Source organism: Osmerus eperlanus, chromosome 1 (assembly GCF_963692335.1).
Source record: "Osmerus eperlanus chromosome 1, fOsmEpe2.1, whole genome shotgun sequence".
Lineage (NCBI taxonomy): Eukaryota > Metazoa > Chordata > Actinopteri > Osmeriformes > Osmeridae > Osmerus > Osmerus eperlanus.
In genome coordinates this window covers 21,398,717-21,415,304 of record NC_085018.1, presented here as the reverse complement: position 1 = coordinate 21,415,304, position 16,588 = coordinate 21,398,717, and the positions used below count along the sequence as shown (strand labels likewise).

At 43.3% G+C, this 16,588-nt stretch overlaps 1 protein-coding gene across 1 annotated transcript; it reads left to right on the top strand.

Moving 5' to 3' along the window:
* Positions 1-1,394: 1,394 nt before the first annotated feature.
* On the top strand, positions 1,395-11,496 carry nampt2 (nicotinamide phosphoribosyltransferase 2). The gene is made up of 11 exons (XM_062469982.1): positions 1,395-1,630; positions 4,263-4,398; positions 5,072-5,175; positions 5,577-5,705; positions 6,144-6,302; positions 7,800-7,930; positions 8,136-8,361; positions 8,517-8,636; positions 8,873-9,013; positions 9,230-9,355; positions 9,630-11,496. Exons 1-11 carry the CDS (start codon positions 1,583-1,585, stop codon positions 9,801-9,803), a joined length of 1,494 nt encoding a protein of 497 aa, XP_062325966.1. The 5' UTR covers positions 1,395-1,582; the 3' UTR covers positions 9,804-11,496.
* The last annotated feature ends 5,092 nt before the right edge of the window (positions 11,497-16,588 follow it).

The following is a 16,588-nucleotide window of genomic DNA, read 5'->3' as shown; positions in this document are numbered from 1 at the left end:
AGTGTATGCTCCTGACTCCTTGAAATGACGCCCCCCACAGAGCCTTTTCAGCACTGCGAGTGTTAAAATAACACACAAATCAACACCCATTCACTCGGAATAATTTACACTGGGAATTTAACTCAAATTAACACTACAGATTTTGCTGTGAAGGCAATTCAAAGTGCTTCACTTAAAACCATTAAAAGCATCAAAACATAATAAAAGAAAAAAGATAAACAATTTATAACATTCAATAAAACATTAAAAACTTTTTTTAAAGCAATAAATAGAATAAAAGTTGCAGTGCAGTTTAAGAAATAAAAAGGCAGGAGTGAGATGCAGAAATGTATTGATATCCTTGAATCTGGTTCAATTAAAGGCAACAGCAAACAGTAAAGTTTTCAATCTGGATTTAAAGGAGCTGAGGGTCACAGCAGACCTGCAGCTGTCAGGGACCTTGTTCCAGATATGTGGAGCAAAAAAACCTGAACGCTGCTTCTCCATGTTTAGTTCTGACTCTTGGAACACAAAGTAGACCAGTCCCAGATGACCTGAGGGGTTGGGATGGTTCATAAGGTAGCAGCAGATCACAAATGTATTTAGACCCTTAACCATTCAATGCTTTATAAACCAGCATCAGGATTTTAAAGTCAATTCTTTGATGGACAGGAAGCCAATGCAAAGACCTAAGAACTGGAGTGATGTGATACACTTTCTTGGTCTTAGTGAGGACTCGAGCTGCAGGTTTCGGTGTATACCGTGTATTAAGAAACATGTTCTCACTGAACTTCACTTTGAACGCCAATGTCGGCTAACTGATCCGAATATAATCGCATGGACACGATTGGCGCCGGCGGGCTACATTCACGGCACGAGCAGTAGAACGCGCGGATCCATTCATAAATGCGCGGATTCATTAAATGTCAGACTGTAGCTGCATTATAGAAAGACAAAAAACTTTTCTTTTTTTACTTGTACGTTCTGGCAAGTTCAGTCTTCATTATACTTGTCCTACAATTTGTTTTACTTGTCCCGGACAATCGGACAAGCCTTTGTCGATCACTGTTTACCTTGTGTGTAAAGAAATTATAATAACCTTGTGAAGTTGTGAAAGAAGGCTAGAGGAATCCTGTATAGGCCTACTACAGTGAGTGCATTTGTAGCCTACATTTTGTCCTAGGCTTACTTATTATTCTGGTGAATTAATGAATGACTCATAGCTTAAGAAACTTTCAATGTCACTTTAGGCATCTGTTCCTTTCCATGAAGAAACTGAAACCTAACCGTCCATAGGCCTACTACTGCTAGGTCAGAGAAGCAACGGATGATCTTCTCTTGTCTGCGTCACAGCAAAGAGGCGGTACCGTCACTACGTGAGCTACGTGTTTTTACAACCCGCCCCCTTTCAACCCCAAGCGTAAAATAAAGCCTACCCGAGGGATATTGCAGTTTGGCGGCGATCTCAATTCACGTAAAGTAACCAACGAGCCTATTGAAATCTCAGATATTAAACGTCCCATCTCCGCCCCAAGGGCCGGACTAATTACGTTGATCTGCTATATATACCGAAGACCCAACTCACCAAATCATTCATTCGATAATGGCAGCACCGGACTTTAATTTCTTGCTGGCGACAGATTCTTATAAGGTGAGTGGAGATCGTGGCCGTCCCTTTCACCTCTAGCTTGCTGTTGTTTACCATTGTTCATGCAGTGTAAAACGGGAATCTTACTGGTAGCCTAGTATAAGTTGGGCCACATGTAAAATCTCAGTTTCATAATAGTGTTTTTTTGTTTTGCTTTAGCCTTTGCCCAACGAAAGAATGTAAATAAGAATCTATTGTGGCTTTATATTGACTGTCAGCTGATACAATGTAGCGTTCACTGAGGGGGAGGTGCTTGACTATCCTTGGCCAGTTCTACTGCTAAGAGACGTGATTGGACCCATTAGAACCTAAAATGAAACACAGCGGTCGGTACAGAGCTCCCCTATCATGTGTAATACTTCAATCCAGTCATGCTGTTTACTATCGGTTATCCAGTCGCAAAAGGGCTACCCACTTTTTTTAAGAAATCAAGAGAAAACATGGAGGAAAAGACAGTGACGCTTAGATTCGGAGATACATTGTTAAGACATTTTCGAGTGTTACAGTATATTAGTTATTAGAAAAGGCAACTATTGCTAAGCCATTGGACACGGTCATTTCTGCACTGCAGGCTACCACGCGCCCCGCTTAAATGTCAGATGTCACTGTTAGATGTCAGACGAGGTTGTGTCTCAGTGGCTAAATGTATGGATGTATGATGAGTGCGGGTTTGAGTGAACATCATTCCTTGAATGTGTCTGTCTTCGCAGCCACATTGTCTCTGAAGTGTATCACTTTCTATTCTGGTGAGACCATGTGTCAAAGTGCTGATACCACAAGAGGTGACACGGAATCATTTGTCCTTTGCTCCGAGTTAAGTAGAGTTTTGCTGTTATGTCATATTTGAGGATTAGACATTATCCCCTTGCAATGCCAGTTCCACATTATGATGATAACAGGGTGGTGGCGACATCAGGTGTAGAACTCCATTTTCAGTTTCATTTCCCTTGAAATGCTTACAAGGTTGACACAGGCTCCACCCCAGTATATTGCAATAGCACGTATCTCTGTACCAAGGTCTACTCTTTTTTTGAGCATGACTAAATGTTGCTCTGATGGACTTGACACAGGACGAAGGACATAAAAAACAAGCAGGATACTGGCAATATACACAACTGAAATGGTTGAAAAGTAATCATTGGTTACACTATATAAATTGTTACAATTCTTTTCTCGGCCTTCAAATCCTGTTAAAATGTCTCACTTTGTGTCACACTCTAAATAGAAACACTATTCTATAGTAGAGTAGAGGCCTGCTATGACTGGTATCTCAGATGACCTTCCTGTAACCTAATGTAAATAGCTAATGTTTCCACTGACAGGACAGGAATCACATCAGAAGGTCTGCTAGGTGAATACGATTAGCTGATTCTTCTGTCCTTTATGGATATTACCTTGTATAATCATAATAGTTTGGACTGAGTGGAAAGCTGGATGTGCGGATAGTGGCTGTATAGTTGCACTCTTTTGGCTAGACCTGTTCCAGGCCATGTGTAGGGTACTTGAACAGCTTCCAAATTGAGCAAATAAAGCAAACATTCAAAAAGTGAATGTACCTGATCTTAGGCTATATGCTAATTAGCTTGATAACGAATTAATAATGTGAATCAAGTAATGCAATTTTCACAGGGCTCTATTCCCCTGCTAACATTGACACATATCAAAGGATCCCAGGTCTATGTTGTTCCCAGAGTTCCTTTCAAGGGACCCATGTTGTATTTCTGGACACAAGACTTATAAGGAGCACATTTTTATCCCAGAAATGAGAGTTCTTGCTCACTGTTGTTGTGTGCATCAACAGTGAGCAAGAACATTCATCATATTATCAATTTAGTTAAATTGATAATATCCTACCGGACATAGATGGTAACTAGAAGTTCAACACTTGTGATGTTCACACAATCTTAAATTGATAAAAATATCTTAGCACAACTTTAGGGGATAGTAAAGGTCTGTGTATTATTATGGATTTACAATCAGCTATCATGAAGTAGTCATTTTTGCACCAGGAACACATAATTGATTAACATGAAATGAGCAACAGGGCTAATCAATGCATCATGTGTTTGTGTGGTGTGCTACCACTTAGAAAAGCTAAATCTAGAACTTAAGGGATATGCAATGGCAAAAACCACGAGCTGGGGCCTTATGATCCCGGAGAGAGGAGACCTGAGGGAGGGAGGAGAGATGGAGGAGGGGAAAGAAGGTGATGTTTTTGTGTTGAATGCAAATTTCTGACATTGATGTCTCCTGCTTGCCTTCTTGTTTTTGCCAACCTGTACAAATCCAAGTGAAGTGAAGGGAAGTTGCACTTAATTATTGAATTAGTAGGAACACAAAGAGAGTCTGTGCCGAAGTCTCCCCCCCCTCCTCCTATAAACCTCATGTTTTGCAGGCAGGAATCATGTTACTGTACACAGTGGCTTCACGTTGTACACTAAGCTGCTGCTGCTGGTCACTTTAACTTAACTTATAACTTGTGTTTCCTCATCCATTTCCTCATGTGAGGTCTTAACCACATCGTCGAGGGACTTGTTTACACTCGCCAAAAGTGATGAGTCGTGAGGACTGCTTATTACATTCTGTGTTGGTGTACTTGTAAATGTTTCATCGCATTTCTATCTCTCTTTCACAGATTACACACTACAAACAGTACCCCCCCAACATCAGTACGGTATACTCCTACTTTGAATGCCGCCGTAAGAATGGAGCCCAGTTTAATGAAGTTGTATTTTTTGGACTGCAGTATCTTCTTAAGAAGTACCTTGTAGGTGAGTCCACGAGTCCACTATGTACCTGAATGAGACAAACACTTTATTTTTCATGTTATAAAGGGGGACCAAGGAACGATAAGCTTACAGGAGATATGCATATCACTGCATACTTATGTTCCGTATTTTGCAGTTATTTTACCTGTGACAATTTTCATTATATACCATTCCTCTTTGTGTGATTCTATACAATAGATAAAAGGGTAGGTTGTTTTTTGGTGTAAGCCTGTTAGTGTGTATGTTTTATACTTTACACTGTTCTGTTCCTGTGTCATGGGGCACCAGTATTGTCGTCTGAGACAATGACGAGGTAAATCCCCGTTATTAGAAACTGATGTTATGGAAAGAATGTGTGTAAAGCTGTCTGTGGGCATGTGGAATGTGTGACCAACCCTGTGACAAGTGAAACTGGTCTGTACCATCGGGATCGAAACTCCATTAAAGATTCTTCTGAAGCATGCATAATTTGCTGGTGTCTCTCGGTGAACTGAATTACGATACGGAATGAATCACCGTAAGAAGGAAATTAATCGATTTAATAAGCGTAAACGCGACATGTCACTATTTAATGACTAATGAATTCTATACATTTCAAATGTGTTGCAAGGTGTTATGATATTGAATTTTAGAATGTCTCCAAGGCTTGGACTCTGACTCTGACTCATTCCCTCAGGGCCGGTGGTCACTGAGGAGAAGATCCAGGAGGCTAAAGTGTTCTACCAGATGCACTTCAGACAGACGGTGTTTGACGAGGAGGGCTGGAGGAAAGTGCTGGAGGTGAGGACACGGGATGCTGGTCCCACCAACGTGATGCATCTAACCTGGGGGGTCGGGATGCTGGTCCCACCAACGGGATGCAGCTAACCTGGGGGGTCGGGATGCTGGTCCCACCAACGGGATGCAGCTATGTATTTGTGCTAACCTGGGGGGTCAGATGGCTGAGCGGTTAGGGAGTCGGGCTATTAATCAGAAGGTTGTTGGTTCGATTCCCGGCCGTGCCAAATGACGTTGTGTCCTTGGGCAAGGCACTTCACCCTACTTGGGAGAATGTCCCTGTACTTATTGTAAGTCGCTCTGGATAAGAGCATCTGCTAAATGTAACCTATGAACACCAAGCTATTCTCACACACACACATATCCTGCCGCAGACTGAGTAGATGTGCATGCTGTCCTTTCAGAAGCACGATGGTCGTCTGCCCATCCGGATCAAGGCTGTTCCAGAGGGGAGGATCATCCCCAGAGGAAATGTCCTCTTCACAGTGGAGAACACAGACCCTGATTTCTTCTGGCTCACCAACTACATAGAGGTAACGCCATCTTCCTGTTACAGTATATTTTGCTGAGTCATTTCTGTATGTGTTTTGGTCCCCCCAAAAACGCACAGAAACACAGTTGCACAACACCTGTGACATGACGTCATGAAGCTGACCTTGTCACTTTCCCCCGGTCTGTGTTGGCTGGTTGTCTGTGACGCCTCTCCCTGTTCCCTATGGAAACCCTGACATGCTTCAGAGAGAAACAAAAGGCATCATCACTAGCCAAATGAAGTCAATGAGGATGATTCCATCCTGGTCCAGGTCCATCCCCTCTGGCGGGTTCTGTGTGCACTCCACCAGCCCTCGTCTGATGTCACACAGCTGCTGCCCCACCCCCCCCTCCACTTGCCCAATCTGTCATTGGACTCTCAGTCACCTTTAACCCCTTCCTTTCACTCTCTCCTCCATTCACTCCCCTCCGTTCATCAGACCATGCTGGTGCAGATGTGGTATCCCATCACAGTGGCAACCATCTCCAGAGAGTTTAAGAAGATCCTGGCCAAGCAGCTGAAGGCCACCTCAGGCAGCCTGGAGGGCCTGGACTACAAGCTGCACGACTTTGGCTACAGAGGAGTCTCCTCACAAGAGGTAAAGGATCTCTGACAGCCAGATCAGCGTAGAGGGAAGCTTGCGGCAATTGTACACAACCTTGGTTTGTAGTGGCTGTACCTTGGGAAACCGCATCGCACCTGTTGATTGTTCTACGTGAACACACGCCAAAATCGCTGTACAAAAAGCAAATTTTCCAGACTGATGAAGCCAAAGCATTGTTCCCTTTTTCCATTTTTTTGTATATAAACTTATCTTCATTGAGATGTTAATATGTTATTATTTGGTTATTTACATACTCTAGCATGCAGTGGCTAGTGGTTCCACTGCAGTGGCTGTGGAAAATAAAGATAATGCATAATATTGTTAATAATACATAAAACTTATTATAGTATGCACATTTGTATTCATGGTATTGAGTTGAGGTTATATCTGAAGTATGAGACAGTACTTTCCATTAGAGCATGTAGTCAATTGTGTGCCAGCCTTTACATGTGTTGCTTTCTGCTTTTAATGAAAGAGACAACCTTTTGGTAATGAAAAGCAGCAGTAGCAGTAATGAATCAGGAAGCTGCTGTTTGGCACAATCGATAGCTTCCCAGACACTCCAGAGCAAGCCTTCCCCCATGCCTGGCTTTGAAGAACACACACACGTAACCCAGCTTTCTCTCGAATGGCTTACAAGGAAGAAGGCATTGTGCTTCACCCTGTTCTATGAGCTGCACTCCCGTTCCCCATGTCTGAGGAGTGGCCTCTCCTTCCCCGACCTCTGCAGGAGTTTGTCTGTTTGATTCAGGGTTGGTTTACTTTTTGTTGTGTGGGTAAGGCTCTAGAGATGTGTTGGCGTGTTCTGGCGCTTGTAAGGTTGAGGCTGGCTTCTCAAATGAACTCATGCCATGAACAGGTTCAGCCCTCAAACCACTCTGGCTGGTTAAGCAAGCCTACGGCTCTCCTTTCTGACTTGGGTGTGATACAAAGCCACAGATATCATATTTGTCTGTCAGTGCATGTGTATGTGTGAGTCAGAAAGCAATAGGCTGAACTTTACAGAGCCCAGTATCATGCTCCATGTGATAAGATTGTCCAGCCCTGTTCCACCTGCTATACAGTGAAGCTCACTGCCATTCCACCCTGCAATGACAGGTGACACTATGCTAGGTTACTGGAGGAGAGGGCAATCTTCCTACCTCTCCTCTCCCTTCCTGGGGGGGAAACAAAATAAACCTGTAATGGTGAATGTTATGCTCTTAGGAGTGTGTGTGTTGGGTGGGTGGGCAGTAATTAGGTTTACGTTGCCAGCTCAAAGCAGTGAAAAGATCAGTATATTGATTTGGTGCAGATGGCCCGGTTAGGTCACGGACAAAGTTGATTAGTATTCAGACACATAGACAGATCTTTATCTGGGCTCTAGCTAAATACAGAATGACTATAGGTTAGAATATAGATGACTTGCTTTCTTTGTTAATGTAATTGAACCCCATTGGGAGGCCTGTGTTACAGTATCATGGATGTTACATGGAACTGTGTGTTTTCCAGTCCGCAGCGCTGGGAGGGGCTGCCCACCTGGTGAACTTCTGCAGCACCGACACAGTGGCAGGCCTGCTGATGACTCAGCACTACTACCACTGCCCCATGGCAGGATTCTCCATACCTGCAGCGGAGCACAGGTACGACACAGAGTACACACACACAGTTTATGTAGAATAAAAAGAGTCCAGTCTTGTGGTTTCCCAAAAGGACTGTGGATAGTCATGGAAAATCACAAGAACTCACTGTATAGCTGAATCGCTTAAATTATCTCTTTTTCTCTCGCTCTCTCTCTGTCTGTCTGTCTGTCTCTCTGTCTCTCTGTCTGTCTGTCTGTGTGTGTAGCACCATCATCTCCTGGGGGAGGAACAGAGAGAGGGAGGCCTTTGAGAGGCTGCTGGATCAGTTCCCCACAGGCCCAGTGGCTGTGGTCAGCGACAGCTACGACATCTTCAAGGCCTGTAAGCACATCTGGGGGGACAAGCTGAAGGAGCGTGTGATGGAGAGAAGCGAGGACTCCTGCTTGGTCATCCGTCCTGACTCCGGAGACCCTGCAGAGACCCTCTTGGAGGTACACAACGTGGTCCAGTGTTTGACGCAGCCTAAAATATTTATACTTTTGAGACGCACTCTTGCTACTGTTGTTAACATCCTTAGTTGTAGTCTGTGTCTGTTATTTTTATTTCGGAGACTTCCCCTTTTCTGAGTGCCTTCCTCTTCCCCCAGGTGATTAAGATCTTGGAGGAGTGTTTCGGTTGCTCTCTGAACTCTGTAGGCTTCAAAGTGCTGCCATCATATCTGCGCATCATCCAGGGAGATGGCATTGATCTCAACTCTGTGGAGGAGGTATGCAAATCACACACACACACACACACTCCACACACCAATCTCACATACTGGTGTGTTCTTGAACTATCAGAATGTCTGAGATTTAAATAACAGGGATATTTCAATTTCCAAATGTCAGTGCATGTATTTACTGTACGTGTGTCAGAAAGCAAAAATGGACACTATTCAGTTGTTTAAAGTTTGCAACCCCATTGGACTGCCAGGGTTTCCACCAACCCCTCTTATCTGTTTAGATTCTAGAGAAGCTGAGCGACGAGGGCTGGAGTTCTGAGAACGTGTTCTTTGGCTGCGGCAGCGCCCTTCTGCAGAAGGTCAACCGAGACACCCTCAACTGTGCCTTCAAATGTAGCTATGTGGAAGTCAGTGGCAAGGGGGTGAGTACTCTGGGCCAGGCTGTGTTCTGTACTGTAGTCCAGGATGAGCTATGTGACACATTCAGCCAGTAGACACAGCTTCATCTCAGAGGAATGAGACTCGATTGGATACGATGCTAATTGCCAGTTTGACTGGGTTCATAGCTTGAACGAAAGGGAAGGTTTGTTTTGCAACCTAACTTGTGTCTTTCTTCGTTGCCGGTGTGTTTTGTCTAGATGGATGTGTACAAGCAGCCAGTGACTGACCCCTCCAAGGGGTCAAAGAGAGGTCGCCTGTCGCTGAGGAGAGACTCGGAAGGCTTGATAGAAACAGTGGAGAGAGGGGCGGGCAAGCCTGAGGAGGTGAGACTGAGGCTCCATCACTTAGTGCAGCTCAACATGGCGGAGAGCGCATGTGTATATATATTCACTTCTCACGTACATGAACCACTCATCTAAACAACAGACAACACTGCATGTCCGTGTGTCCTGAGCAAAACACTGTACGATTTCCAACTTCATACAGTGCCCAGTTCTTGAGATTAATCGACACACAATTTCTGCATCTGCTGCCTGGGAACTGTGAACTATTCAAGTGAACCTCTGACTTTTCCTCCCTTCTCTCCTTCTCCGTCAGGACATGCTGGTGACGGTGTTTGAGAACGGCACCCTGCTGCAGGAGTACACCCTGGAGGAGATCCGTAAGAACGCCCGTCTGTGTGAAGTGGACATCAGCCCGGCCCAGCACAACCAGGACCAGCCCAAGACCCCAGAAGTGCACCAGAAACTCATCATGAATGGTGTTCACTAGTTAGTGAAACACAACACCCCCACCGCCACCACCCACACACACGACCACACACACAACCACACACACACACAACCACGCGCGCGTGCACTTCCAAAGGAATGTTGTCACTTGTGACCTTATAGCACTTCTAATCTGGGTGCACCACATGTCAATACACCACAAGGAGCGCAGGACAAGGGTATCACCAGCACAACAAGGCCCATAATGACACAGGCACTCAGATCTGTTTTTTTGATTCCTTGTCGATACTGCTGCCCAGAGGACCAATAACTGAATCGACTGGGTTCACAGTCTGTCATGCTGCCACACTTTGTAGGACTTCTTATAGACTGTATATGCATGATAGGCTGTGTCCTATCATGACACAAATCTCAACACCAGTGATGACATATCTCTAAACAACAAAGCGATGTGGAGGGATTCACAAAGTGTTGTGTATGCTATACTGTAGGTGCTGATGATTACACACTGAAGGATTCTATGCTTTTGATTTAACAAATGTAGAGCTCCGACTGATGGGTTTTATTTTAGAAATGTTTTTAGCTTGAGATCTCTGGAGAGATCTCTGGTCAGTATTTACCTGGGGATGGCTGCACTGTTATGCACTCTGTAATTTTAGTAGTAGGAGCGATACAAGAGTGTTGCCAGGATAAATCTGTATAACAAATTAGTCAAATATATTTTTAAATCAGGTGCCTAAAGTTGCACTATTTTAAAAGACAGTAAAGACAGTTGTTCGTTAAATTGTGATTAAATTAAACCTTCCGGCTTTTCTGGTCTGGTGGACTGTTATCAGCAAACAGAACCATATGGCAGTGATGGACCAGGTGCACCTGAGGTGGAGGAGAGGTTTAGGATGGAGGTGGGTAGGATAATGAAAGCTATTGTTTATAACATGGTTGAATGGTCTGCACTTTCTACCTCTTTCCTGTCAAAACAATTTTAAATTCAAGAAAAGCCTCCTATTGTATTTTGAAAAGAAGATTGTCTATAAGAATCTATGTCAATGTCTGGATGATTAGATGTAGAAATAACAATGTGTTATTAATCTCTTTTTCAGGCTTGGGAAATAGAACACTAGATTTTGTTCACATTTTTTGCAATGATTGCACTGCAGTAAGGCAGTGGAAATCAATGTTGCTTTTAATTCAGATCACATCAAACTACATTGGCAAACACACTGTGGTCTGCTGACTCCAATTTATCTTCCATACAAGAAACCTCTTAGTTAAATATGGCCATTGTTTTCCTTGATCCCCATTCTCTTCTGTGTGAAGTGAAAACTTTTCTGTAAAGATTGTTTACTTGTGTTGCCTTTTAATAATTACTGGTATCCTTGTCTGATGACTGATATTGTCTGGTATAAACCCAGCATAAAATCTTGTTTTTAATTTAGATTTCATCCTTGGTGCCGCTGAAAAGACATTAGTTTTTATGATTTGATTCAGATGATTGTTTTTAATGTGTCAAAAACATTGGACAAGATGTTTCTCCTACCTCTTCTTTTTCTATAAATAATATTGTACATTAATAAAAGAATGAGACGAGAGATGAGAGTATATATTATTCAATTGTGTAAATACGTTTTCAATCTATTGATCTTCTAATGGCAAATATTCAGAGTGGTCTTTCTGTTAAGTTTTGCAAAAGTAATATTTTGTATGACAACAAAATAAAAATACTTTAGCAATTATTTTGTTTTTCAGATGTTTGATGACTGTAGTCCTTAATTAACATGGTTTCCCTCTTTCCAAACAGTCTTTAACTTGATATTTCAGTTTGACCATTCTTTAACCATCAGACACAGGCATGTTAAAAAAACAAAAACAAATGGAGCCCAGTGAGATTCCTCAAAGGATAAGGTATGTAAAACCATTTATTTAAATCACAAGCACTCCAAACAAGATTATTGCCCCAATTTGAAATGCAATCGAATGGCATTAGCTGCTCCAGCCTTACATGAGCCATGTTGTTGACGTTACAGTGTTACAGTGTCCCAGTCTCGGTTGTGGTCCTGTTAAGAGTCAGTGCTATGACATCACTTCTCTGAAAGGGCTGTTGAAGGAGCAGCATGCCTTCCATTTGAGTTGGGGTTCCCTGAAGGGCAGCACTTCATGCATACACCAGCCTCCTAAAGGTTGGACTGAAATAGAGCGTGACTGTGTGCTCAAAACAGAAGCACTTGAATTTAAATCGTTTATGAAGGACAACTGAAGACTTTTTTTAAAAGCATTGTCTGTGGCAGTTAGAGACCTTTGGTTACAGTTTCAAGTGTAGCTGGTGTTTGCATTAGACTGGCAGGGTTTGGAACCGGGCATTGTCGGTAGTCCAGATATATCACACTTTTCCTATTCAATATTTCAATATATGTGCATTTTTAAGGAAAAGGACCAAACAAGACACTAAAGCTGCACTCGTATGATTAAGTGGAGCAGAGAACACACTGTACTTCCAGCCATACAGTCAACTGCTCCCTGACATCAACACATCATGGGGATTCGTTTATGGCTGCCTGTGGACTTATGGCTCCACTTTAAGTTATAATTTAACTGAAGTAATGCCAAAATGAAATTACATTATTTTGCGAGTAAAGTTCGCGCAACATTGCACTTGTTATTTACACCTGATCGCCTGTCTATGAGTAGCCTACACTAGATCCACTTTCAACGACTAAATTCGTATGAATTCGCCTATTCGCTCCTCGCGAGCGGCTCCGTGTGGCACTGGGAATAGCCTAGCATTTACTTCCTTGCATATGCTGTGTTAGCTGTGTCATGCTAGCTAGTTTTGTTTTGACTGACAACATACTGACGTTGCTCGTCCACAAATGCTCTAATAAACGTATAGAATAGGGTTCGCTTCTCTTGCTAGGCTACAGGTCTGTTCGCGCTGCCAGGTATCTCACTACCTTGCGGTGCCTGTCACTTGACTTCTATTGAAAATGAATGGGAGGCAAACATTTTGGTCTACCACCAACCTGAAAAAAATCCTAGGGGAAACACTGTAGTAATATTGCACACTTGATATTAGTCAGTTATGAGTTCTGATTCAACTGCTCATCTCTTTAGGAACGAGTGAAGTCACACATAATTGCTTCACTCTTGAGTAGAGACTGGTATGATCCTTGGTTTATAGCTGTGTGTGTGTGTCTTTATGAATGGGTTTGCTGGAGTAGAACGGGTCAGGGGGAGGTGCATTAGTGGTTTTGTAAGGATAACAGGGACTCTCAGAGTCTTTCACAGAGATGCCTGGCGCCCTGGGGCCCATTTCCAGCACACTGCCATTACTGTGAATCCAAGTTACATCCGAGCAGCTACAAACACACACACACTCAGTGCTGGTTCTGGTGGTGAGAAGTGTACCTCCACAACACATACCTCTACTCCTCAGTTGAAACTGCATTTCTGAATGCAATGTGAAGATTCAGCATGACAATGAAGATTCAGTATGACAAACTCTAGTACACAAGAAGAGGCCCCGCTTTAAAAAATAGCTTAGGAGGAGCTCTTTTGAGTGGACTTTGTTCACTAATGAAGTCATTGTGTACTATGTTTGTAGTTGTATTGGTTTCAGAAGAGGCGTATAGTAGTTGAGCAAGGATTTAGAGCCCCCTACTGGTCGTTCCTTCAAATTATTTCCGCAATCTTCCACGGTTCTGCCATCACCACAAACATTCTGAATATTTACATACAAAACCGAATGATAATTCAGTGATATGTAGAGAGTAATTGGAAGTTGTGCTTAACTGCACTTAACTTTATCCATCTCTATCGTTCCATTTTCATTCAAATTTTCATAATGAATGAGGGAACCAGGGAAACATGTACCTCTAGCATTGTGTCAATTCAATCCACATCTCCCTCATAAGCTTGAGTTGTCAGTTAATTAACTCCCGCCTGTTTTTCAGCACCACAGAAGAAAGCGTTGTTGCGTTCGTCACATTTCTGGCAAATTGTACGTCTGCGAGCAGACAGAGTGGAGAGATAGGGGAGCCGGGCTGATGAGAAATTTCCGCCGTTAATTTCAGCCTGGATGTTTCTTTCGTCTATTCCCAGGTTATCGGTTGTGGTGTCACATGGAAGCTTCAGAATCTTGTTTTACAATCTGATGACTGACGCAAACCGCCCGCACCGCAGGCCTTGCTTCTCATTGGCTCTCTCAATGAAGATTGGCACCACAAACGTATTTAAAAAAACTAGTCAAGATGGATAGTGCTTTTTCTCCTTGCATTATGTAGACAGAGGATGTATTGCGATGTGTTTGGTGGAAAGACCAAACTCCATATTATATCCACATTGTGTGCGTTGACCATAATATGACACAAACTATGAGAGAAGAGACAGTACAACCAGGTGCCTCATTTTGCATTTGGCAGCAAATGCATGTGCAAATCAATTTCCCCATCATGGGTCATTCTGAGTGCAGATGAATGGCTGGATGGCAAATTATATTCAGTTATTTTGTTCCATCATCACAAGCCCGAGAGGACACAGCCACACACACACACACACACACACACAAATGCACACACACAAAGGGCACCAGAGCGGTTCTATGGTAATTGACCCAAACTGCACAACAGATTATTGACTCAAAAAAGCAAATCTAATAGACAGGCAGCGTTTACACAACTGAACCACGGCTCCTGCCCGCGTATTGTGAAGCACTCCTTGAAGGTTTGGATGAATAAACTGACACTAATGTTGCATGTCAGTTCCTCCTGTTTGGGCAGGCACACTGTGAATTCTACCTTTTACAATGCACATGTTTCTATTATGAGTGCATGTATGTCGCTCCTTGGCTGAGATCCGCAAACACTCAACTGCTTTGGATGAGAAAAGCACAATGTTGGTTAGTAAATAATGCACTTGGTGGAATGGTGCGCAGGAAACAGCGTCTGCTATGAGATAAGCGCCAGCTAATTGGCCATCATTGTCACAACACACAGACCCACTCTGTGCCCACTGGATTAGTTGCCTAGCAACGCATGGGCTGAGCCTGTTGTCATGGAGTCAGCTTCTCCTGGTGCCCTCGGTGACGGTCTACTGACCGAAGAGGAATGGTGGACAAGCTTTGGCCAGCAGAGACACAAATGGACTGACATGTTTTGTTTTCAAAAGCATTTGTATTTGTTGAAAGCCCTGAATATAGGTGTGGGTCATGGGAATAGCTGTTTTCCATTTTTATTTGTCTTGAATGTTATCGGTTGTCATCTACGCATAGACGTAAGATGTCGATATTTTAGAAATAAATATACTATTGCAAACGTGTTTGTGCCTAAATGCACTTGTTTGTTTATAATGTATATGTCAGGCTTGTGGTTCTGTATGCTAATTTCTCTCTCCCTTTCTCTATTTCCCTCCCTTTTTCTCTCTCATCATGCTACTGTTAATCCTGATTATTCACGCTGTCTTACTGGTGCAGAACGGGATCAGGGCTAATGTAATTTCAAACAGACAGATTTCCAAAAGCCCACCTTTTGTTTAAGTAACTAATCATGTTTTATTCCTTTGTGTTTCTACAGCTGCATGGTGATAGGTTTAATTGAGAACCGAATGTGAAAAAAACAAATTTGACATGTCTAAATGATATGACATTTCAGTGCAACAAAGAAACAGTTTGGATGAGGCTTGTCTGAGGTCAAATATGCAGATGGAGGGAAGCAACCGGATGGGTCCAATTATGGGTTACCAACAGCCTTCTATTTTTTGATCAAGGCAAGGCAATGATATCGCTAATGTGAACAAGAGAGGATAGGAGTGGTGATTATTTGAACATAAGGGAGAAGCCATTGACATCTGAGCCCTCGCCATAGAGTATGGTGGTGAAGACCCTCAGGTATCAATACACTACGTTTCAAACATCAACGTCAACTGCGTGTGGCTTAGATAGACAACTTAGAATTGGAATCCCTATTGGAATATTGGTATTATGACACTCGTACTCTGCTGGAGAAGGTGAGGCCTGCACAGCTCCATACAGGAGATGTGAAGGTGTTGGAGACTTCCCGCCCGTCATGCATTAAATGCTGAGAAATAGTTTCAGTGGAACAGTGCTTCTGTGGATCTGTGACTAACTGAGTCTGTGCTCTGATTTGTCAACGCTGCTTGGCATGAAAGAGGCTTAAAAACGACAGAATAGTTCTTTGTGTTTGCTCTGTCTACAAACCCTCTCTCACACTCTCTTGTCCCTCCTCCCCCCAGCCCCCCTCTCTTTTTTTTTCAATGCCATAAATCTATGCCTGCGGATTAAATCACTTTACCATTCAACTCACTCCGAGGTTGCTCCTTGCACACGGAGGCAAACGTCCCATCAGTTCAAATCTGGCTAAACCAGCATGACAACAGACCAGAAATATGAAGGAAAGGCGTGTTAGAGGCTGACTGGGGAATGGGAATGGACAGGAGCAGACATCCAGACCTCCAGAGTGGCTAGTGAAGGTATTGAGCTGTCTGTCATGATGACCCATACCTACAGTACAACTGCCCTCTGGTGTCTACAGACCCACACAGCACAAGAATGGACATATATGTGAGTGAGTGAGTGAGTGAGAGAGAGAGAGAGAGAGAGAGAGAGAGAGAGAGAGAGAGAGAGAGAGAGAGAGAGAGAGAGAGAGAGAGAGAGAGAGAGAGAGAGAGAGAGAGAGAGAGAGAGAGAGAGAGAGAGAGAGAGAGAGAGAGAGAGAGAGAGAGAAATGAACTGAACCTGATCATCTTCATCATCATCATAGAGCAACATCATCACTACTATCCACCCCCCTGGCCTGACCATGTGGTGCTGTGAAT